At 39.5% G+C, this 24,117-nt stretch overlaps 1 protein-coding gene across 1 annotated transcript; it reads left to right on the top strand.

Annotated features, from left to right (window-relative positions):
* The first annotated feature begins 175 nt into the window (after positions 1-175).
* On the top strand, positions 176-8,842 carry LOC146575174 (GTP-binding protein REM 1-like). Its single transcript, XM_085275405.1, has 4 exons — positions 176-870; positions 4,020-4,102; positions 6,129-6,348; positions 6,454-8,842. Exons 1-4 carry the CDS (start codon positions 525-527, stop codon positions 6,729-6,731), a joined length of 927 nt encoding a protein of 308 aa, XP_085131531.1. The 5' UTR covers positions 176-524; the 3' UTR covers positions 6,732-8,842.
* The last annotated feature ends 15,275 nt before the right edge of the window (positions 8,843-24,117 follow it).

Here is a 24,117-nt window from a genome sequence, read left to right as displayed (position 1 = left end):
ATGGAGGCTAAAATTTGCACACGTTCACCAAAGTTGTAGAGTAAAAGACTGGAATAACATTTTCCTGTCCGGTGAATCAGGGTTTCTGCCACAATCCCTCTGGATACACTTGTGGAGGTCAGTCTATAAAACCAGGCAGGAAATCCGGAGAACACAGTCACGCTCTCCTTTTGAAATACTGTTATTTATTTAACCTTTTTTTTTTAACAAGGAAATCTCTGGTGCTTTATTATGCATTTTATAGTGTAGAGTAGTTAACATTATGCCACAAAAATAGACTACGCTTTTAGCAAACAAATGAAGGTCTTGCTGTGTTTCTCCACCTTCTCTGGTGTAAACCTAAAAACAGAGCGCATTTCTACATCACTGTGGCAAAAACAGAGGTGGTTATTTGGGAAAGACAACAAATTGCCTCTCTGAAAAAGTTTGCAAGGACCTTTTTGGACCAGATTTTCCTCTGAACCATTAACAGTCTTATTTCCTCCCTCAGGCCCATCTTGTCCTAATGCCTTTACCGTAGGAACATGACCCTCAACACCCAGAGAGAGAAGGAGCCCCTCCAAAGGCGAGGCAGCACTCCAGTTCATCCCCTTTACCAGCAACCGCCTTGGATCCCCAGCAGCACCCAACCCAACCCAGAGCAGCCCCGTCCCCAGCGCAACCACCCCCCTCTGGGACAGTCAGCGTCCTACCACCCTGGAGACAAGTCCCTCCATTACCGTGCCCAGTGGAGTTCAGACTCTGATGATGACTCACAGAGTGATTCGGACTGTGTTTACAGAGTAGTGTTGCTTGGTGATCATGGAGTCGGAAAGACTAGCCTCGCAGGAATCTTTGCCGGGATAACAGACAAGGATGAACAACCTGGAGGTGGGACATTATGAGTGCTTGTTTTTTAAGTGCCTGGTGGTCATTACATCTAAATCGTCACACTTACTCATAGTTTTTAGTTAGTTAAGATAGTTAATTATTATTATTATTAGTAGTAGTAGTATAGGTGTTGTTTAATTTAGTTGACAGGGTCAAAGTTTCCCGAAAAATGATGGACTTAACACCTTGAAAGATGTTCTTTCTGTTCAATATTGTAAAAAAATAAACTATTTCAGTTCAGTGCACATATTCAGGGTATTTTACAGGTAGGGTTCCTCTAGTCTTCTTGGAGAACTTGTCAGAGGATTCAAGCAGTCTCTTTGTTTTCATTGTCTTCATATGATCCCAGACTAACTTCATGATGTTAACTCAGCCCCATAAGAACAAATGGAGATGTATGTTACCCTTTGCTGCGCAATACCATAATGTCAAATCAAAAATGCTGCAAAGTTTTAGCACAAGCCACAGATATGTTAGGCCAGTCACTCCTAGGAAGTTTCTCCGTTTGTGGATGTTAGCTCTCACCACAGATCGATAGAGTCCCAAAGCTTTAGAAATGGCTTTACGCCTTCCTAGACCGACAGATGAAGGACTTTGTTTCTCTGCTGTTCTTGAGTTTCTTTTCATGGTGGCTGCAAAGCTTTAGCACAAGCCACAGATATGTTAACTGACAACTGACTCTGTATAAATAGAAATTAGCCAAAAGGATTCCTTAACCACAGACAATTTTTAACCATGCTTTCATAATCTTTCACACTCAGACTCAGTGCACGGTGGATCAGCACACACTTTCTGTCTCTGACTTTGTTGTGAGATCAACCTTGGCTGGCCTGAGATTGATCATCTGTCACGTGTTGACTGGCCTCAGGCCATAATTGATAAGCTGCATCGATCAGGTGATAGTCTGACGTGATGCGAATGGTCATACATCCATGGGTTTACATGTTTTGTTTTGTTACTTTTGTTTTTTGTTGTTGGTTAATCACTGATTGGCCTTTTTTTTATCTTTTCAAAGTGATCTTTTATTTGCCTCCAACATCCATATAATTTGTGCGTAATTGTTTGATTTTCAGAGAGATGAATGCAAAAAGGCTTCTTTTCTGAGTAATTCATAGCACAGACATTACAGAGTATTATTCCAACGAAACATACAGAACATTTTGAAACATTAACATTTTGGCTTTTTTCTGTTTCATTTTTATGTGGGTTGTGCTGTCAGGGTTTACCTTATTGTTGTCTCTTTTTGGTCCACCATGTTGTTTATTATTTTAGTCATAGCTCTAGGGCTAACAGAGATGTTCAGCTGCTTCTGTCAGTGCTCCACTTTGGTTCAAACTAAAATCTCTGGACTAGATTTGGGTGATCTCGCTATAGTCCAGTCAACACTGAGACTGAGGGACAGGTTCAGGCTCATGTTAGGGTAACACTATCCACCTTTCATGTTGCATAGTGTGTGCGACCCATACACAATAAAGAAGCAGTACTGCTGCTGTAGCCTTATGTTCCAAATAGGACAAAGAGGACAAACTAACTGTTACTGGTATGAAAAAGAAAAACAGCCAAGGGAGTTTATTTCCCCCTTCAAACATAAAAAGAAAAAAATACACCATCAGGAGAATCTCCAGCTTGTTCACCTACAGCCTAATTTCTGAGCATAGCTTGACACATAATAATTGAACATCTAACTTTTGCCTGCATTTTTTTCCTCTTTGCTTTCTTTACTGCTGCTTCAATATGTTTGTATACGTGCAAAATGCAACAACTGTCCACCCTAGACACACAGCTCAGTTTTTCACGCATCCAATGAAAATGAAGTTGAGGAGAGGTTATATACTAGCATTTCTGAAAATGCACAATTCTCTGCATTGCCCTTTAATTCAATATCAACCAATAGATTATGTTTTATAGATCAGTGTTGCTGCTCACACGCATTAATTTCAAAGAGGGCAGAGGGTTTTCCGGCGTGGACTGAGCAGCTCAATCTGATTAAAGTCCGGACTGTGACAAAGCCACACTTGCTGGTGTGTTCTTGATCATTGTCCTGTTCAATTGCACTTGAGTCTCAGGGCGCAAGCTTGATGGCCAGACATTCTCATTCAGGAATTTCTGATGGAGAGCAGAATTCATGGTTCCATCAATTACGGTAAGTTGTCCAGGTCCTGAAGCAAAGCATCCCCAGAACACCACACTACCCTCACATTTGTCTGACTGTTGGTATGATGTTCTTATGAAATGCTGTTATTTTTATGCCAAAATGCTCAACTTTTGTCCAGAGAATGTTTTCCCAAAGTCTCGAGGACCATCAAGATGTGAGACAAGCCTGTGTGTTCTCTATGATTAGCAGTAGTTTTTGCCTTAGAGTTTTCCCATATATGTCTTTTAGTCTCTTTCTGACTTTTGAATCATGAACTCTGACCTTAACTGAGCCAAGTGAGGCCTACGGTTTGTTAGATGTTGTTCTGGGTTCTTTTGTCATCTCCTGGATAAGTCGCTGATCTGCTCTTGGAGTAATTTTGGTAGGCCGGTCACTTCTATGAAGTTTCTCCGTTTGTGGATGTTAGCTCTCACCACAGATCGATAGAGTCCCAAAGCTTTAGAAATGGCTTCACGCCTTCCTAGACCGACAGATGAAGGACTTTGTTTCTCAGGTGTTCTTGAGTTTCTTTTGATGGTGGCATGGTGTATTGGTTTTGATCTTTTAGCCTACTTTACTTCATTAAACAGATTTTATTTAAGCAATTTCTTGAGTCAACAGGTCTGACTGTAATCACTGATAAATCTGATTATCAAGGAGGACAATTACTTTCACACAGGGCTGGATAGGTTTAGCTTTGTACTTTAAAAACTGTATTTTGTCTAATATTAAAATTAGTTTCATGGTGTGAGACATTTAAATATAATGAATGAGCAAAAAACAACAACAACAAAGGGGCAAATACTTTTTCACAGCCCTGTAGGAGCTGATATCCTTTAGCCTCAGCTGCTCTTCGGTACTTTCAGTGCCAATTAGCAAGTGTCAGCATGCAAACACGCTAAAATGCCAAACAAAATAAAAACCGACATGTGAGCGCGTTAGCATGCCGATCACAGCGTTTAGCTCAAAAGCAAATTCTCAAACCTGTCTTTTTTGTATTTATTGTATGTTACAGAAGACACATATGAGAGGACACTGACAGTAGATGGAGAGGAAACGACGCTCATCGTCATGGACAACTGGGAGAACGACAAACTGGTACAGTGTGTTAATATCAATATAGTAACTAAAACTAGAAAGTACATTTGGTTTATATCACTCATTGAAAAGTGCTTTTCAATAAAATGATTTTACATAAAAAACAATAAGGAGCCTAAAAAAATCATGCTACATACATTCATGCTGTTTACATAAAATAACATATCCTCTAACCAAAATTGCAGATATCAGCAGTTTCTAAAAGATGGAGAAAAAAAAACATATTTAAAGACAGTTACAGAGTCTTGAAATGACAGCAAAGGCACCAGTGATCTGGAAGTAGGCTTAATGATCGGGACGTAACATGTCTACCACATACAGCATGGCTGCACGTGACCATTTAAGGTTTTAAATATAAATAGTGCAACTTTACACTGGATTCTGTAGAGCACAGTGAGCCAGTGCAAGGCTGCCAACGCTGGAGTAATGTGATCTCTCTTTTTTGTCCCAGTAATTAATCTGGCTGCAGCATTTTGAACTAATTGCAGACCAGCAAGAGTGACTGACTAACTCTAGTATACAGTGCATTAAAGTAGTCCAGTCTACAGGTAACAAAAGCATGCATAACCCTTTGCAGATCTAGTGGTTTAAAAAAATTATTTTAGTATGGAGAATGTTCTGAGCTGAAAGAAAGTTTTTAACCACAGCATTGATTTGTTTGTTGAATTTCACATTTTTCTAAAAGATTTTTCCATTGGTTTTAACCTCTATTTCATTAAAAGGGTAGTCAAAGATACTTTTAACCTCTCAGTTAAAAGTGGAGAGACAAACAATATGATCTCTGTTTTGGACTAGCTCAGCTGCAGAAAACTGAGACATCCCAATTTTCTATACCCAAAAAGCCCTTATTGAGCCTTATTATGGTACAGTGATTTCCAAAATTCAAAGATAAATACAGCTGCAAGTTATCTGCACAATGAAAAGAGATATAATACTGAAAATAAAACTAAGAGATTAACAAAACTGAATTAAATAAAAAGCAAAAACTAACTAAAATAGCATCGTGTACCTACAAAACAAACTAAACCAGCAATGTATAGGAAATGTGTTTAGTTGCAGTCGGGTCAGATTTGGTAGCACAACCAGCTTCTGTGAATCTGTTCATTAAGATGAGGATGTCAGTATTACTGTGTTTCAAATGTTTCCATTGTTTGGTTGTTTTTTGGATCGCTCTGAACTCCTTAAATCGTTTAATCTCACAGACAAACACTATGCTACAAACACTACACTTTATTTAAAAAAATAAAAATTATTGTGGAAACTAAGCGACAGTTTGAAACTAAACTGAACTCAAAACCACGGTGTGTCCGTGTGTTACAGAGTAAGGCTGTAGGGCAGGACAGGAAATTTACAGTGTTTGAATCTCTGGGTTTCACAGCCACATAAAAAAACAATAACAATGGTAGGGAACTGTGTCGAGATGATAATATTTTTTTTAAAAACAAACTTTTCCTATGTTGATTAAGGTTTTATTTTAGGATCTCTAAAACATAAACTTGTCGCTTTGACACAGCAAAATGAATTTTACCAAAAGAAATAAGATATGGTTGATAAAAAACTACCACAAAAAGTAAACATCTCAAGGTGTGCACAAATACAAATAATATGAACACGTGTGTCAGTAAGTTTGTTTTTTTCACATTAATGTGAAATTCAGAACAAAGTGTTCTGTTGGAGCAAATTTCATGACTAAATTTAACAAACATGTTGCAAATGCCCTAAAATGTACTAAAAAGCCTGTACAATAAAGTTCTTTCTACCTTGGTACCATTAAAAAAAGATTCTTGAGCTGCAAAGCAGTATAATTTATAGTGGCCATTTGCATAGCTCTCTGGTTATGCGTAGAGGATTATGAGTTAAACCAGTGCAGGGGCTACAGACATGTGTGCAGTGTAAGTCACTAAAAAAGTTGGACAACTTTGTCCAGCACAAGCAGCTTAAGAAGTAGGCATTCATTATGTGAGTATTCACAAAGAAGCTGATAACATCTGATTTAAAGTCTGGGTTCAACCTTCTCTGTGTTTAGGTTTCCTGTCAGGAGGGGGAGGATGGCCCCTCTCACAATGACTGTCTGAAGGTGGGGAGTGCTTACGTCATCGTCTACTCGGTCACCGACCGCTCCAGCTTTGATTCTGCTGCTGAGCTCCGCATCACGCTCCGACGTACCCGCCAGGCCGAAAACCTTCCCATCATCCTCGTAGGAAACAAGAGTGACTTAGTCCGATCGAGAGAAGTTGCTGTGGAAGGTGGAGTGCAAGTGCAAGACGTACATAAAAACAAATAAAAACTACAAAAGTACTAATAATGAATTCCTGCTACTATATTAATATGTCTGTGTCATTTATCCCCAGAGGGCCGAGCATGTGCAGTCGTGTTTGATTGCAAATTCATTGAGACGTCAGCGTCGCTTCAGCACAACGTGACCGAGCTATTTGAGGGCGTGGTCCGACAGATCCGCCTTCGTCGAGACAGCACCGAGGCCATTCAACGCAGGCGCTCCGTTTATAAACGGAAAGAGAGCCTCACTTGTAAGGCCCGGCGCTTCCTGGACCGACTGGTGGCACGTAACAACCAGCGCATGGCAGTGAAAGTGCGGTCCAAGAGCTGCCACGACTTGGCCGTTCTGTGAATTTGTCCGCCAGCAAGTTTTTTGACTCACTAGAGCTCTCTCTGGTCGTGATAATAATGACGTTAGAGTCTCCGGTGATTCTAACGCGCAGCGCCAGACAAGTTCAGCAGTGAACTACATCAGACAGTAACATAGTTACTATGATCCTGTTGATCATGTTTGAGCATCTGGTGTTAACATTTGTGGAACTATAACAGCAGATGACTTAAATATTGAGATACCAAACAGTTAAGTGTTCAATGTTCATTGTGATAGTGTGTTCAGTGTGTGTGGATCATGTGTCGCTTGTGTTGTTTTCCTGAGGTTTTGACTGTTTTTAGTTCCCCACTGTGCAGAATAAAGTCTTAATTAAGTCTTAAAGGAATTGTAATCTCAAAATCACATTTTTCACAAAGAACATGATATTGATATGTTATTATTTATGATGATGCCATATTTGTTTCCAAGTTAACTCCTTTTTTGAAAATTATTTGAATTTACTAACTGCTTTTTGTGTCTATTTTTAAAGGATGCATGTGGCCACTGTGCCATCAACTCAGACTGTCACTTGGTTTTTGAAACCAGTGATGTCCATAGTTAGAAAATGGAGTGCTAGACAGCTTAGTTAACAAGCTAAATCCACAAGACATGTAGCATCATAGCACAGATGTAGATTCCTGCTGATTTGAGTTTTCACTCACCAACTCAACAGCACCCTACTGAATAGGGTGTAGTCTTATTAGACAACAATCAATTCTACCGGAAATTTAAAAGCCTCCGACAGGACACCAACACTGCAAACATGGTGAAGAAGTCAATTTCACTGACTTGAATAAGAAGATGTGGTGTGAAAACAGATACCAGATATTACCTGTGTTGGTACACCTCAACTTTAAGCCCTAAAATTGAAAAGGATTTTTTAAAATCATCTAACCACCATGAATGGTGGATGGATGATTGGCATTTTAAGCGCCAATCTCCGGATTTGCTTCTTAATACCTGAAATTTGTTCAGAATTTGGCTCTTCTGCTTTCTCATCTAATATAAGCTGCTAACATTAGCAATTTCAGTTAACTAGCGTAAGCCAAGCACTGGCGCATCATAAACTAACATTAACTAACATTTTGTTGGGTTACAGGTTAAATTTGAAAAAGCAAAGGACACACACACACAGTGTACGCAGTTTCATATTTGTTTTCAGAGTGTACAGTTTCATTTATTTTGAAATATACTAGTTAAATATTCTCATCCGATTTATTCTTTCCCTCCAGTTAAAATCTTTTCTCTGCAGGAGACCCAGGGATCAAATCTGTGTTTCACTTCACATAAACACACTGTCAGGCCTGCTGGATATTTACTGTTGTCTTGGTGAGCTGTGGCCCATTGAAGAAGAGTTTGTTTACTGAGAGGTCGCCATGACGACACAGTCACATCTTGACATCTCTGTATGGTTGACATAAAGCAGGTGAGTGTTTGGGATGGTGACTTTTTATGGGATTGAACCTAACATCTACCTGCTGGAAACACACAGTACTTACAGCAACTCCCAGTTTCCACTGTTAAAATATGAATGTTGTGAGCACAAGTAAGACAGACATGAAGGATTATGAATATGCAACCAACACGGATGTACCTGCATGCAAGCCTCCAAAAAATATATATATTGACTGGTTGAAAAGCAGGTTGTAATGGAGAGAGAGCAACAACAAAGACAAAAACGATATTTTACTTCAGGAGCTAATTTAAGGGATCAGTTGTCCCACATATTTTTGACACTGCCCCCTGGTGACAGTGCACAGCTACTACACATAGACAAAGGCCTGAAAAACTCTAAAACCACTTTACACTTTACAGGCCACATACAGCCCACTTTGATCATAAGTTGGGCTCTTTTTCTACACGATAAATGAAAGCCTGCTGTGACAAATCAAAACATCTGTCAGCTTGACTCTTTGGACTTACATTGTAATAAAAAAAATAAAATTACAGAAATAGTTCCTGCAGCTAATTGCCCAGACTGTCCAGTTTGTTGTTGTTGTTGTTTTTCGTCTTTTTTTTAACTGTACTCATAAAAAATGAATTTTACAGTAAAAAGTGAACAAGAGAAATTTTTCTGTTTTTTCACAAAGTTACAGAGGTTTTATTATTCAAATAGCTAAGCATTTTGCGGTTTGACATAATTTGTAAAAGTTGAAATTTCCTTGAAATTGAATTGCAAAATCTTTTGTCAGAGGTCATTTTTGGAGGCGGAAAAACAAAAACAGTGGCCAACATCACTGTACACAACAGTAGAGTGGTAATAAGCAAGCAAATAATGCACGAATAGAGATCTCTTATGGAAAACTGGTCTCAAAGCAAACAGAGAGCTATGCAGGAAGTGCACTTTTTATCATGGTCAAATTCAGGTAATTCATTACAATGTTTTTCAAACGTGAAGTGTAGTTGTGGTCTTCTTCTGCTGTTGGTTCGCACTTTGTGTTTACATCTTTTTGTAGAATCTGTTTGGACTTTAATTGTTTGCTGTTTTAGCTGTTCAGCGGTTGTTGAAATGGTTTTGTGAGCTTTTAGCTGATATTCTGACATTTCTGTCAATACCACACATGTCTATATTTAGATAACAGATCCAGCAGTATATCGTGTTAAACCAGATGTTCTCCCTCTCGCCTCAGAGAGGTACAGAGATTGGGGTTCAACAGGTTAATTGTTTATTGCTTAATTACTTTGAATAGTATGAATAACCATTAGGAAGTTTTTTATAAGTAGGAAAAGCTGAAAACTTATGAAAATACAGTTAAAAGTCCAAAATGTTGTGCTTGTTTGTGGTGAGCAGCAGATCAAGCAAATTAAGAATTAAAAATGGCTTCAAGCGCACATTCAGGCCTGTGAGACTCATTTAAACACTCAGACACTGAGCCATGGCTCTGTGCTACATGCACACATTTCTGCATCTCTGCTACTCAAAGCAGGGCTGAAGATTCGGTTCCCAGATACCGACAGGTCATTAATAACTGACATATGAAATTATCATGCAGGATGGATATAAGTCTATCGTACAGGGCCATATGTTTGACACCTCTGAACTTCACCGTCTCAGCAACATATATTCAACTCCTTTAATCAGGTTTTACTGTAAGATTTACTAAAAGATTTAAGCTTAAAAAATAAAACTTAAAAATTAGGTTGCTACACATTGTCATATTTCTAAATATTGGCCATTCAAAGGAAGGTTTTAGTTATATTTTTTAACTGTGACTCATGCAAAGCTACTCTTGTGGTGTTCCAGAATAAAAGGATGGCACTAGAGTAGGTCATTTTATCACACCAAAGGCAATTTTCATTGAATCAGTTCAAGTCAATTCAGTTTTATTTATACAGCACCAAATCACAACAACTGTCACCTCTGGTTGTTTTATACCATAAGGTAAAGACCCTATGACTGAGCACTTTGCAATAGTAGGAAGGAAAAACTCCCTATTAACAGGAAAAGTCCCTATAACTGTCTCAGGGAGGGGGGGTTCTCTGCAGCAAACAGCTGGAGGGTGAAGGGAAAGAAAAACAAGAGAAAGAAGAGGTGAGGAGAGGGGAAAAGAAGTTATCAGTGCATCACATGAAGTCCTGAAGCATAGACATACTACACTGTTATTCAAATTTTCCTTTGGCTAAAATCCTGCAAAATAAAAGTAGTGTTCAAAAAACATTATTACAAAAAGAAAAAACTGTCTTTGGCAGCATAACTAAAGGATGGGTTCAGGGTCACCTAATCGGTAACTATGAGCTTTATCAAAAAGTAAAGCTTTGAGTCGATCTTAAAATTAGAGAGGGTGTCTGTTTCCTGACAGCTGGTTCCACAGACGAGGGGCGTGAAAGCTGAAAGTTCTGCGTCCTTCCTTCTTTAATAAACTCTAGAAACCAGAAGAAAGCCTGTAGTCTGACAGCACCGAAAATATGGTACTGTGAGATATGGTGAGGACTAATTATTCATAACTTTTTATCATGCCGCACATCACGAATGTGTAGCACTTTGCTATTTAGCACTAAACACAAGTTTGAGTTTTTACTGCTTATCCTGGTGTAAAATGCTATTGAGTCACTGCTGAGGTATTTCTCTCAAAGCTAAAGATCACAGACTGTTGGCGATGCTCAAAGAAAAGTAAGAATAATGAACCAGTCACTAAAAAATTCACAGAATTGAAGCCGACATGCTGTGAAATAACATCAAGCAGCTTTCCATCAACAGCAGTTTATCTGGAACCCACATCGACAGGGCGGTCGTCCCAGTTTTTCCTGATCAAATATCCTATCTGTTTATTGATCAAGCATTCCAGTGACATACATTTACACAAATACACACACTCACTCGCACACTGCAGCTGTACAGGGACAGTAGATGGAGGAGGGCTGTTGAACATTGATTTGATGAGGGTAATGGAAAGAATGCATGACTCTGCTCAACCCGGATGACACATACACACACTCATGCTCCCAGGCGCACACACACCACACACACACACACACACACCACACACACAATGAGGTGTAAACATCCTCTCAGTGGAGGAGGACCAGACTGAACTGTGAGTTCAACTCCCTCCCGAATCTGTTATGAATAGAAACTTTAAAGTGACTTATTATGCTTATATCTAGCGCCATCAGTTTTTATTCCTAAATTCTTCCAGAGTAGTAGAGAAACACGTGGCTATATGACGAATATTCCCACTCATTTACATTGTACAGAACCAACAATAGACAAAAACTGTCCAAAACTTAAGCACTTTGAGTATCCTGAAGCTTAAGATTTTCACTCAGAGAATACGTGTGCATGTACTTTTTTCAGCTGCTCCCTTTAGTTGTCACTACCAGAGATGGGCAGCGTTACTGTAATCCGATTACTTTTTTCAAGTAACGAGTAAAGTAAGGGATTACTATTGCAAAAACGGTAATTAGATTACCGTTACTTTCCCGTAGGAACGCTGCGTTACTGCGTTACTAAAACCGTGATTTTTTTGCGAGAATGTCTCATGACAGTGACGTAAGCGAGAGCGACATTCGTGACAACAGCTGTGTGCAGATCAACAATGGATAATATAATGAGTGGAGGAGAGAGTTTGAGCATGCAGCGTTTGAAGCGTGGAAGTACTGAGCTTACTTTGAGTTAGATTCCATAAAAAGTGACAAAAACATTAGCGTCCGTTGTGCTTGGGAAGAAAACTTCTTTTTACAGCGAAAAAAGCCCCCCTAAACAAGCTTCGAGTGCGCTACCACGTAATGGGGAATTCACAGAGAAACTCACGGATTCTTCCACTGACCGCTGTGGCACACCTGCACCAGGGTAAACCTCCGCCTACCCCACTCCTGCTTTACAGGTGAAAACAGAGCAACAGGACCGCTAGTCTTTGATTTTATTTATTTTCTGCTGTGTTTTACTTGCATCTATTTGAAAGACTGAGTGTAAACACAAAAAAAATATTTTATTTTATGTGCTGGAATGTGCAGAAAATAGGTTTAAATGTTAAACTAATTTCTTCAAGTCAGAGAATGTTGCATATAATTAAATTTTTGCTTGATGCATAAAGTTAACCTCTTAAGCCGCAAGCCTAACTGATCTCCTGCCTTTTGCCCCGTATCAGGGGGCGTTGGGGCTTAAGAGGTTAAAAGATTAAAACTAATAAAACAAGTTTTAAAATTCAAATTTTATTTGTCACACACACAACCATACACAGTATGACATGAGGTGAAATGCTTGTAGCTGTGCAATCCAATGCCCGACCATTAGATGACAGTGGTTTTACAGTATTTACAAAATTTACAGATTTAACTTAGAAATTTACAGTAAATTATAGGAAGTGTGCATGAAGAAAAACCAGAGTGCGTGTGGTGATGTGATGTGTGTGGGAGAGTCCAGTCCTACACCTGGTTCAGGGCCCGAATAGCCTGGGGGAAGAAGCTCCATTGTCTCTGTTTTGGCCTTAAGGAAGCGGAAGCGCTTCCCAGACCTCAACAGTGAGAAGAGTCCATTGTTGGGATGGGAGAGGTCCATCATAATCTTCCTAGCTTTGGTCTTGCACCGCTTGGTGTAGATGGAAAAAAAGAGACGTTTCCATTTGATTACATTTTGTATGATGGATTATGCAGAAAAAGTAGAATTGGGCTAAAAGATCTATTGCTTTATCACCTATTCAGGTTGTGAATTATGTTTTTAAAAAGTAACTAAGTAACTAAGTAATTAATTACTTTTGAAAATAAGTAATCAGTAAAGTAACGGGATTACTTTTGGTGGGATGTAATCACTAATTAGATACTGATTTCTTTTTTCAAGTAACTTGACCAACACTGGTCACTACAGTGGATCATCTGCCTCCATCTTACCTATTCCCAGCATCCTCACCTGTCACACCAACATTCCCCATGTCCTCCTTCACTACATCTATGGCGCTTGTCTGTGGTCTTTCTCTTTTCCTCCTGCCTGGCAGCTCCATATTTACCATTCTTTCCCCAATATATCCACTATCCCTCCTCTGCACATGTCCAAACCATCTCAGCCTTCCCTCTTGAACATTGTCTCCAAAATCCTCAACCTGAGCTGACCCCTCGCCTCTGATGTACTTATTTCTAATCTTATCCATCCTGGTCACCCCCAAAGAAAATCTTAGCATCCTCATGTTTGATTTGGCAAAGATTTTATGACGGATGCCATTCCTGATGTAACCTTCCTTATTTATCTAGTCTTGGGACCGGCACTTAAAGTAAACTGTCTTGCATCCCTCCCTGTAGCTAGCTTATTACTTGTACTTGCACTGATGTCATTATTTAAAGCTTTGGTCATGTTTAAGATAAGTGTCTACCAGTAGACACTTATCTTTGTACTTACACTTGTAACAGGAGAAATCCCAAGCATGCATAATAGGTCCACCACCAGCAAAAACAGATGACGCCCACATAAGGAGTCAGCCAGAGTGACAGAGGCTGAAACAGTGCAGCGAACCAGCACACCACATATTATGCCTCAAGTGTCTTAATATTGCTTTTGCACTTATCATCTAGGTGGGTTACATCTACTTGTTTTGGTTTAGGAAAAGATCACATTTTTGGGTCGCAATCTAAACCCTACATACCGACATGTTGCTAAAAGGCATCTAATGTGTTAACATGTGGCTAAGGCATCCCACCTTTAAAGTCTCTGATGAGCTATGATGAGTAAAATAGTCTCTGCTCGGCCCTTTGTTCTTTTACCTGTAAAATCATGAAACACTGTACATGGCTAATTGCTGAGCAACAGGCAAACCTGAATGTCACAGACTGAGAGAAACCCTCTGTGGGTATATCTGCACCTTAACACGCTGCCACTGACCTCAGGCTTATTCTTAATACCATTTCAAACATTTCAGACCCTTTGAGGTGCGTTTGATTTGCCGACATGGAGTACAGAAGAGAGAAAATCAAGCACTCGCCTGTGTTTATTTAAACTGAACAGTTTCCACTCTGTATGTGTCCATGTCTCTGGTTCAGTGTGCAGACATCAGTCCTGTAACTCTGCCTCTTTATTCACTGTGACACGATGAAGATCTACAGGAATGTAAACTGACTGCAGTTTAGCTTCATGATACTGTGGCTCCACCTGGAGGCTGAATGTTGTTTTCTTTAAAGATGTACTCAGCCATTTTTTGAGTTGTTGGTTTTTGGGGTTTTTTGTTGTTTTTGGGGGGGATAAAAAAAAGTTTTGTAATTACTTCTAGCAAACTGATGACATACATGTAACCCAGTTCCTGGAACCTGCCATATGGCCCCGCCCCTACATCTTTTTTGTTTTTGTTTTTTACCTGTCCATCAGTTGTAGCAAGCAGAATCATGGTCTGAATGCTTTGTTGAGCCAAACTTATTTACTTTCCCAAGAGGAGCACCATAGTGTTTTTAATTGTTTTTGTTTAATTAATTATTTAATTTCTATTATTGGTGTTATTATCTGTGTGGATATTATGCTGGAGCAGACAAGGAATAAAGGCCAGATTGGCAAAAGATAGAAGACAACAGGGGAAAGGGGGGATGGAAAAAAGGACAGAAAAGAAGGGGATGGGGGATGAAACAAAAGACCCACAAGAAACCGGATGCCGACGGACCCCAAGTAAGCTGAAGATCTGAGGCCACATGTCCTAATGACAAACGTGTCCACCCCAGGGAAGCCAAGGGAAAGGGAGGTCCCAGACGTCTTGATGCATGCTCAATCATCCAGGTAAGGAAATGCCATCTTGATGCAGTGTTTTCAGTGGGAGAAACATTTCATAACTCATCCAAGTGACTTCTTTAGTCTAATCTGACTGCAGGTTTCCCAACCTTATAAACAATACATTGCACAGTGACTGAAACTAGCACTACTGAATGAACAATGGGCTGGAAGGTCAGTTCCTTGATGATTAATCAATCACTAATCAATCCGTCCCAGATGGAGCTCCCACAGCAAAAGGCATGAGTGCCAGGGGACTACAGGCAGCGGGCAACTGACCCTGCGGCAAGCCGAGGATAGGGCCCCGAGAACCCCCCAACACAGCAGGTTATGACTTTATGTCAGCTAATGTTAGACTCGAGTGTCCTAAAAATAACTCTTTCCTTCTGATAAATAAATAGTTTGACCACATTCTCATACAGTATGAGAGTTTATTAAGTTAGTGTCAAGTTCAACCGCGTTAGATCCACTTGAAAGACATTTTCAGTAATGCTGGCTAACAGCAGCTAACAGTGGAAAAAAGCGGGGCTTACCAACAGAACATTTAAGGATATCCTCAACAACATGTGAAGTAGAACAGTGTATTTGACTGGCATTAGACTCCTTTTAAAACGTTTTAGAGCCTCCTCTAGAGTAAATAGATGAGACTCACCTGGCATATTAAGGTAAACAGCTAACTGACAACCTTGCAGACCTAAACAAAAAAAAATATGATAGGACAGATCTGAGGAACCCCAGTTTTTGCGGTGACTTGGGGGTAAAAACGCATACTGCAAAATATGGCTATTGAGTCCATTTTTTTGTTTGTTTGTTTATTTGTTTGTTCTTGTTTTCTTGTTTTTTGCTGACTAAAGCACATTTTTCCTACAAGAGCCATTATAGCTAGGCGGTAAGAAAACAGAAATCAGTGGACTGCAGTTTGTAATCTTGTGACCTCTAGTGGTAAGAATTTACACACTTTAAACTGAAAAAGGTGCATTTCTCTTTAAATACACGAGTTTGTAAAAGCAATACACAAACAAAGAAGTCAGATTTACTTTATGTTTTTCATTCTCCCACAATATGTTTATTCATATATGGCCTCTCAGTTTTGCTTTTCTGCATTTGGCGCAAATGCAAAAGAAAAACATTTTGAAGATGTCCCACAGTTAAGACGTGGGTCTAATAATTGTAGTATTTATTCCTCTCATCCTGTTTAACATTTAATTTCTATCTTTGTTTATCTATTTTTTCTGTCTTTTCCTTAACTACCACCGCCTTTGCCACTGATGTAGGCCTATAGGTTGTAACTTGCCCTGTATCATACAGACACACCGAACACGTTGCGCTTTTGCGCAATTTGGTCCTGATGTTCCCAAGCCAGGAAAGAAAAAGACAGAGATTCTGAGTTCATCAGATTCTTAGAGAAGGCATTTTATGTTTTGATCCAGGAGCTGAAACTGTACGATGGCCGCTTTTGAACGTATTTCAAGATGTCAGTGCAGTTTAAGCTCTTGTTAGCAGAGTGGGGACCACACACCTGAGAAGGCCTATTTTGCTGTGTGCCTGAGGTAAAATAGTTGTTGTTGTTTTTAAACTATTTTTACTATTAAAATTATTTTACTATTTCCGTTTCATTGTATATTCAGTACATGCACGCGATTTGAGCTATGCTGGTTGCCAAATGCAGTGTTCTGATTGGTCAGATCTGTTAATTCAGATTCGAAACATCGGGAAAATCGAGCTTGGTCGGTGTGAACAGCTGCATGAAGAATAGATGAGTCCGAAAATTACTTACAAATATTACGAAATATATATTTCGTGCGAATTATAAAATACGCATGAAATATTCGCACAGCTTTTATGTGCGAAAGTTCCTTAAACATGTAGAAAAGTCCAACATGGATCGAGGGGGGAGGGGGGAGAGGCTACGAGGGCGGATTATGAGAAATGACTTTTCAGGAATGTCGGCGCCTCCTACTAACCTGAGAACAATTTTACTTGAATAGAAAAGCTGTGCCAACACGCCTGGAGAAGAAAAAAACAGCTTCTGACACGTTACTTGTTGGTATGTTTGCAATACGATAGAGGGCAGGCTTCATTTCCTTTCTGTCACAGAGGAGACAGAAGACAATAGAGCCGCTATTTTTCTCTCTGACCCAATATCAAATTTTCAGGTAGACTAAGAATAGTTTTAATTCTGTCTTTATATTTATTCTTTACCCTCAGACCTTTACCCACCACCAATCTGCTGGTGAGGGAATAGAAATGACAACAGTCGTTTAAACATTAGTTTATTGATATTGATATTTGACGTAGGGGCTGATACAAAGAGGTCCTAATTACATGTATTTCGAAGGTTGCGCGGCGGAGTTAAATCAACGGATCCTGTGTGGTTACCATAAAACCGAGCTGGTCTACTGAGTGGTTGATCTGCAGCAGAATGAACAGCGCAGGTAAGAAGTGAAATAGCAGGACAGCAGTCACCCTGCACAGACACCGAGTCCAAGCCAGGACACACGAAGGATGCAGGGATGAGCTTCTGTAGTCGGCGCGACTACCAGCAGCAAATATGTTCCAGCAAATGCAAGGTGCATTTTTAAGGTTTCTTTGAAGTTGTTGTTTTTTTTTTTTTAATTCTGAGACTAGATAAATACAAAAAATTTAATATTCACTGAAATTAAATAACCTGCTGCCTAAACTTCTGTTAAATGGCGACCTGATATCAGTTAACCTGTTAATTGCATCATTTGGTTTTTATTTTCTCTCTTGGATTTATTTGTGCTTTGAACAGCTTTACTTATAAACAGAGGTTGTTGTATTTTGTTGAGGAAACAATTCCAATGTGAATATTTTTTTAGTTTTAGGATTTTCCTTTGACCTAAGTCCTGAAAGAAATGATGACTCTGTTTTTCATAGATGGATATACCTGTTTTTTCTAAAATAAACTTCTTCTTTTTTTATTTTTAAATGGGTGCTGGTAAAAGAAAGCCAAAATGATTTTTCTTCTTATGTTAATTGTCAGCATTACCACCTCATTCAATTTTAATATAGCTATCGATATGGATGGATAATTGATATGGTTAGTTTATGCATTTTATTGGGTTGTAATTCTCTTACACTGTAACATTCATCTTTTGGATGGCGGCACAAAGATTGAAAGAATGTGAGAGACAGGGAGAAAGCTGTATGAAGATGGGAGAGAAAAAGAAACAAACATCTACAAATCTCTACCAAAATCAACATCAAAGTCATAATGCTAAAGTAGCTTCTATTTTGCCCGCATACATATCTGCATTCAAGCACCTGAGCAAGGACTAAGCAACTCCACCTACTGTCCATTGTAGATAAAAGCAATCCATGACCTAGGGCTCTGAAGTGTTCTTGTTACAACATGTAGAAGGGGAAATAGGAGCCCTTTCAGTTGTATTCAGCTCTATTGAAATTAGGCTGAAAGACTTTTAAACAAACAAACAAACAAACAAACCAGAATGACTCAGAAGAATAATATCTTAAAGAATACTAAGAACTGTAGAAGGGAAGTTAGACTGATTGCTGAACAAGGGAAGAGGTGGAGGAAAGTGAAGCTCAGACTAGGACTTGGGACTCAGGAATGTCCACCCGTGAGGAACCCCCAGGGCAAACCCAGGACTTGCTAGAGAAATTATATCTCTTGGCTAACTTGTGAGTGTCTCTGTGTCTCCTGGATGAGCTGATTTGAGGGAAGCCTGGGTTTCTCTGCTCAGGCTGCTGCTTCAGTGACCAAAACGGCAGAAAATAGATGCATGAAAGGATGGATAAGCTAAGACAGATTCTTGAAGATTCGCAGTCCATCAAAGTAACAAATGCGACTGATGCCTTTGATAAGGGAAAAAGGAATAATTCCCTCTGGAAGGGGAGACCTCTCTTAAACAGAGTGCACCAAGGCCACAGAGACCAGCCTGAGTACATGACCATACGGTACATTTCCCTTCCCACAACTGCTGAGGCCCAGCTTTACACAATACTTATTATCCATAAATAAACTTCAATGTTGATGTCATCCTCTGAGTGTTCACCTTACCCTAAGCAAAACATCCCCCCCGCCCCACCAAAAAAAAGGATAATTAATTAATGCATTAAAAAAACTTAGATGAATTTGAGTTCTCTCTGTGTTAGTTTGAATGGTTTGTTTCTTATTTCTTTTAATTCCAGCTGCATATACCCTCTCATGCCCACCTCAGCCAACACTTTCAGCAATGCCCCATTCTATGAAGGCAATGTGTCAGCAGGAGGTAAGAAAAGCCCAATTCCTCACATTAATGTTGTTGCATTGACCTAACCTGCTTTTTTTATAGCTTGTTTCATAACTTGAAGATCTTTATCATTGCTGGATGACAGTTCCTGCCCCCTCCGCCTATATGAAGCCTGTAGTTTTATGCAGATGTTTGCCTTTTTAACGAGTAGTTTCGACCAGCGGTCCCCACCCTTTTTCGCGCCACGGACCGGTTCACGCCCGACAATATTTTCACGGACCGGCCTTTAAGGTGTCGCGGATAAATACAACAAAATAAAACTAGTACCGGTACCAAAAAAAGAAGATTTATTCATAACACAAGTAAAAAGACCTAGGAAAACCGAGTTAACGATAAAAACGATAACAAAATAACCCTAAAACCGATAAAAATCCTGAAAAGCATACATTTCACACCTGAGCCTCAACTCTCGCGGCCCGGTACCAAACGACTCACGGACCGGTGCCGGTCCGAGGCCCGGGGGTTGGGGACTGCTGGTTTAGACTACGTATGTAATAGTGGTATGTGAAAGAGAAAAGAGAGTTGAGAAGTAATCAGTGCTTAAGCTAATCTTAAACTAGAGAGTGTGTCTGTCGCTCAAAACTCTGCCTCCCATTCTACTTATAGAAACTTTAAAAACTGTGAATCTCTGGGGGAGGGGGGGGGGGTTGTGTTTTTGTCATTTTGTATGATGATTTATGTAGAAGTCCACTTTGTTAGTCTAGTTGTCCTGTTTTGAGTTTCTTATATTCCCTGTTTAGTTCCTTGATTATTTAGTATTTTCCCCTTGTGGCCTCTGTGTCTCTCTTTGTGTGTCTGTGTTTATATAGGCTGTGTGAGTTCTTGTGTCTTATTTCCTCCTCATGTTTTATTCTGTTTTCCCCTGGCTGCCATGTTTCCCCATTCAGTCACGTTTCTGTGTCTGTCTGCGTCTCTGTGAATGTTCTCATTACTTCCGGTTTTACTTTCTCTTATCTGTGTGTGCCATGTTTTGTTTCACTTCTCTAACTCTGAAGGTACCTTATCTCATGTTTTATGTTTAGCTTTGCATCCTCTGTCTCGTTGTGTGTAATTAGCCCCAGCTGCGTGTGTGTGCGTTTCCTGTTCTCTCGTCATTACCTGTGAATTGAAGCACTTTGTTTCTTCTGTCCAGCGTTGCAATCTCCCTCATCCATGGCTGTGTATTTCCCTGTGTGTCTCTTTGTACGATTAGGTTCCAGTATTCCAGTTTAGGTTATTTTCTTTGTGTCACCTACACGCCAGCAAATAAGGCTGTGTTTTTGAGTTTACTTGAGACGTGAGTGTGCGTTTGGGTCCTTTCCTGCCTGCACACAGCTGACTTATGACAGAATCAGAAATAAACCTGCGGGGTTGCAGTGGAGAACATGTTACAGTTCTGTTCTGATATGTAAATTTATTAACTGTATTTTGCCTTAATTGTGATTTCATGGTGACTTATTTATTTATTACATTTATTTGACTTAAACATGACAGTTAATACAACAACAAAAAGGGGGGGGGGGGGTCAAATTTTAATATCAAAAGTAAAATGAGATGCATTACAATATTCTGTCACCATTTTTGGGTGTGAGGTTAACATGCTGGTTTTAATCTTACTGGAATAGCTAACGCTAGCGTGGGCAGAACCCTCTTTCATTCGCACCACAAATTTCTCTGCAGGATCAGGCTTGTTCAGCTGCACACATAATGTAACTTTGTATGAACTGAAGTTTATCTAAAAAAATTGTCATGTTCCACCTTGTCACTGTTTAACCAGTTTGATGAATGAGTCTTCTGAAGGAAGATAATGTGAAATATGATACCTTTCCTTTTAATTCATGCAAGGGCGTAGATTTGGCATGGACGGAAGGGACATGTCCCCACCAATATCCAGCGATTATTGAATTGTCCCCACCAATAATTTGATCTCTTTGAGTAAAGAAAAACAAAACCGATAGAAATAAATAAAAATAAAAAAAGCGATCTGTCAACCTCTCATTCACCCAGCGGTGCAGAAAGAGTTAAATTACGTTCTCTACTGGAGTCCTATATCATGTGACAAATATAGCCAATGTGATTGGCTGTGCCTTTCAGGGAGCTCTGTTTAGTTTTAGCAGCGGCAATCCTGCGCTGCGAGGACCTGCAAGGAGGAGAGGAGGATGGCAGCAAAAAGAACCTGGATATAAGAAAGTATTTTTCCAAAGAAACCTGTAAGTGACTTAAAGTCAAGTTCACTCATAAAACCTGTCCATCATAATAACGTTACAGGCTATGCAAGGTAATACATGCCAACCCTCCCGTTTTTTCTCGGACAATCCCGAATTTCAGTGCCCCTCTTATTACTCTTTCTGGGTTGCAAAATAAACTTTTAACAAATTTTCAGGCGAGAATGTAGCTGTGCAAACCTTCAAATATTTGAACCGGGGGAGAACAGCAAACTCCCAGCTCACTGACTTGATAGGGGCAATACCACGGCGCCTAAGCGGCTCAAACACTAAAAAGTTTGATTATACTTTACGAGAACGGAAGACAACAGGGCAACTTGCAATACTTGAAAAGTAGATATTTCATTTAAGGGAGGAAACACTACGAATATGCAAAAGCATGTGAACAAAGTCTGTAAGTTGTAAAAGCTTTCAAAAACGCATATAGATTTTGTTTATTAAGCAGTTTCTCTTGTATACAAACATGAAGGAAAAAAATCCCCTTTGAGGTTAAAATTATGCTAGCTTACTCAAAATTACTCAAAAGCATTGGAACTAAATTTTAGGACATTGGCAAGTTTTGAGTCTTTTAGAAGGGAAAGTGTCATGTAAATGTAATCTTAATTTTCTGAGCCATTATTCTGATGTCATGTCAGTAGGAACTGATATTCCCATAGATGGATATAATCATTTTTCTAAAATTAATAATTCCAAATAAAAATAAATAGAAAGGGAAAAATCTGTGTGAAGATGGCAAAAAATTAAGATGTGGCCAAAGTCAACACTGTACTTATAATGTCGAGGTATTTTCTGTTTTGCCTGCATTCAGTGATGCGTGAAATTGTGTTACACCGTTATCAAATGTCACCTTTTTTGTTTTGTTTTAGACCAAGCTTAATTAAAGCTGGCTTTTCTGTTTTCGACTTTTTTAGTTCTGCATGTTTGCTGAACGAGGTTCGTGGTATAGGGCCCAAACCTCCTAAGCTGTTCGGTTAGAACTTTAGTTTGAATGAAAATTTTTAAGTTCATCCAAAATATTGGTTTCAATGGTTTGTTTCTTGTTTATTCCAGCTATGTACCCACCTGTCATGGCACCCCAAGCCAACATGTTTGGCAATGTCCCCAGGCTATGAAGGCACTGTGCCAGGAGGAGGTAAGAAAAGCCCGGTTCACATAATTCCTCACATTAATTGCTGTTGCTGGTACTTGAAAATTTGTCATTGATACAGGAGGTTTCCTGCCTCCTCCCATGCCCATGGAGCCAGTAGCTCCACCCCAACCCGCCCCTGAAAATCCTGAATGGAGGTACGACATATTATCTGTGTCTTTCAGCTGCTCAACATCAGTAGAATATTCTGGTTTAACACAGAGTTTGTGTGTTTGTAGCATCCCCTCTCTGTCTGAAAATGCAGCTCGCGAGGCTTTAAAGAAATTTGTGTCGTCTCATTGCTGCTACGGTGACGCACCAGTCACTCAGGGAGTCATCACCTCCATGGAGCCATTCAACCACATTTAGGGTGATTAAATGTTCCCTTTTTATAATGCTGTCAGCATCAGTGATGCTGAGGACTGAGTTACCTGCTTTTACTATCTCTGCAACAGACTGGTTTGAACTGTTTGCACTCATAGTTTTCTAAACATTTGACCAAAGGACATAATTGAATGATAATGAACTGTTAAGAATAAACCTGTGTAAGGATTTTTTTGCTCAAAAACTTGAGGGCTTTTAGTAAGTGTCCAGACCTGCTTAAGTAGTAGTTTGCCAGAACTTTTCATCACACCCTCAAGACTCTTGCAATTAGCTCAAAGAATATGGAATACCCATTCCAAATACTGGTTTTACCACAAAATTTGTTATGCAGTAATATGATGCCCAGTTATATGAAACCAAATTGGAAATACGTTGTATGTTACAAGTTTAAACAAATTGTGGATTTAATATCACATCTATCTCAGGTTCTACACTTTTAACAGTGAGAGTGAAAATTAGTTCTTGTTATTCAATATTTTCACCCCCATTTGTCTCCATCTTATACTTATTTTGACAATAAGATGTTTTTTCTCATTCTACATGTGCATTAATACAACTCTTTCCTGATCCAGAAACAGACTGAAGGCTCATACAGTACCAGGCTGACAGGCAATAGCTGCATGAGCAGTGTTATTACAAAGTCCTTCTAAGTGATGACATCTTGAGCATGCAGAGACAAAATAAAGGCAAATATGTGTTGTCAAAGAGGACAGTCTCAGTTCAAAAAACTGTTTCACATCAGTTTAAAACAAACCTTAACTTGCACATGGCTGACATGTGACCTGAAAAACCTTAAAGTGACATTAAATTGTGAATAAAATCATAACGCCTGTAACGTGTATCTGACACAACAAATATGCTTTTATTTTAACATGTCCAGCTTTTTGCACATGATGCATAGAAACGTATGTTTCACTTTCACTCTGATGTGAATATAGAGAAATTAGCCAGTAATGTTATCAGCAAATCCAGTTTCTCTGTCCCCTCTCCCCTCAACCGACCCTGCTCCGGTCCTGAGCACTCATGAGCTGAGGCGTGTGTTCCGGAGCATTAACACCAGGAAGGCGGCCGGGCCGGATGGAGTGCTGGGCCGGGTGCTAAAAGACTGTGCTGCGGACCTGGCGGACGTCTTCACCTCTATATATAACACCTCGTTGTCCTGTTCACTGGTACCATCCTGTTTCAAAGCAGCAACCATCGT

This window comes from Mchenga conophoros, linkage group LG5, assembly GCF_057382185.1.
Source record: "Mchenga conophoros isolate Kocher_MC1m ecotype Shallow Benthic linkage group LG5, M_conophoros_male_GT1.1, whole genome shotgun sequence".
NCBI classification, from domain to species: domain Eukaryota; kingdom Metazoa; phylum Chordata; class Actinopteri; order Cichliformes; family Cichlidae; genus Mchenga; species Mchenga conophoros.
This window is presented reverse-complemented; position numbering and strand designations above follow the sequence as displayed.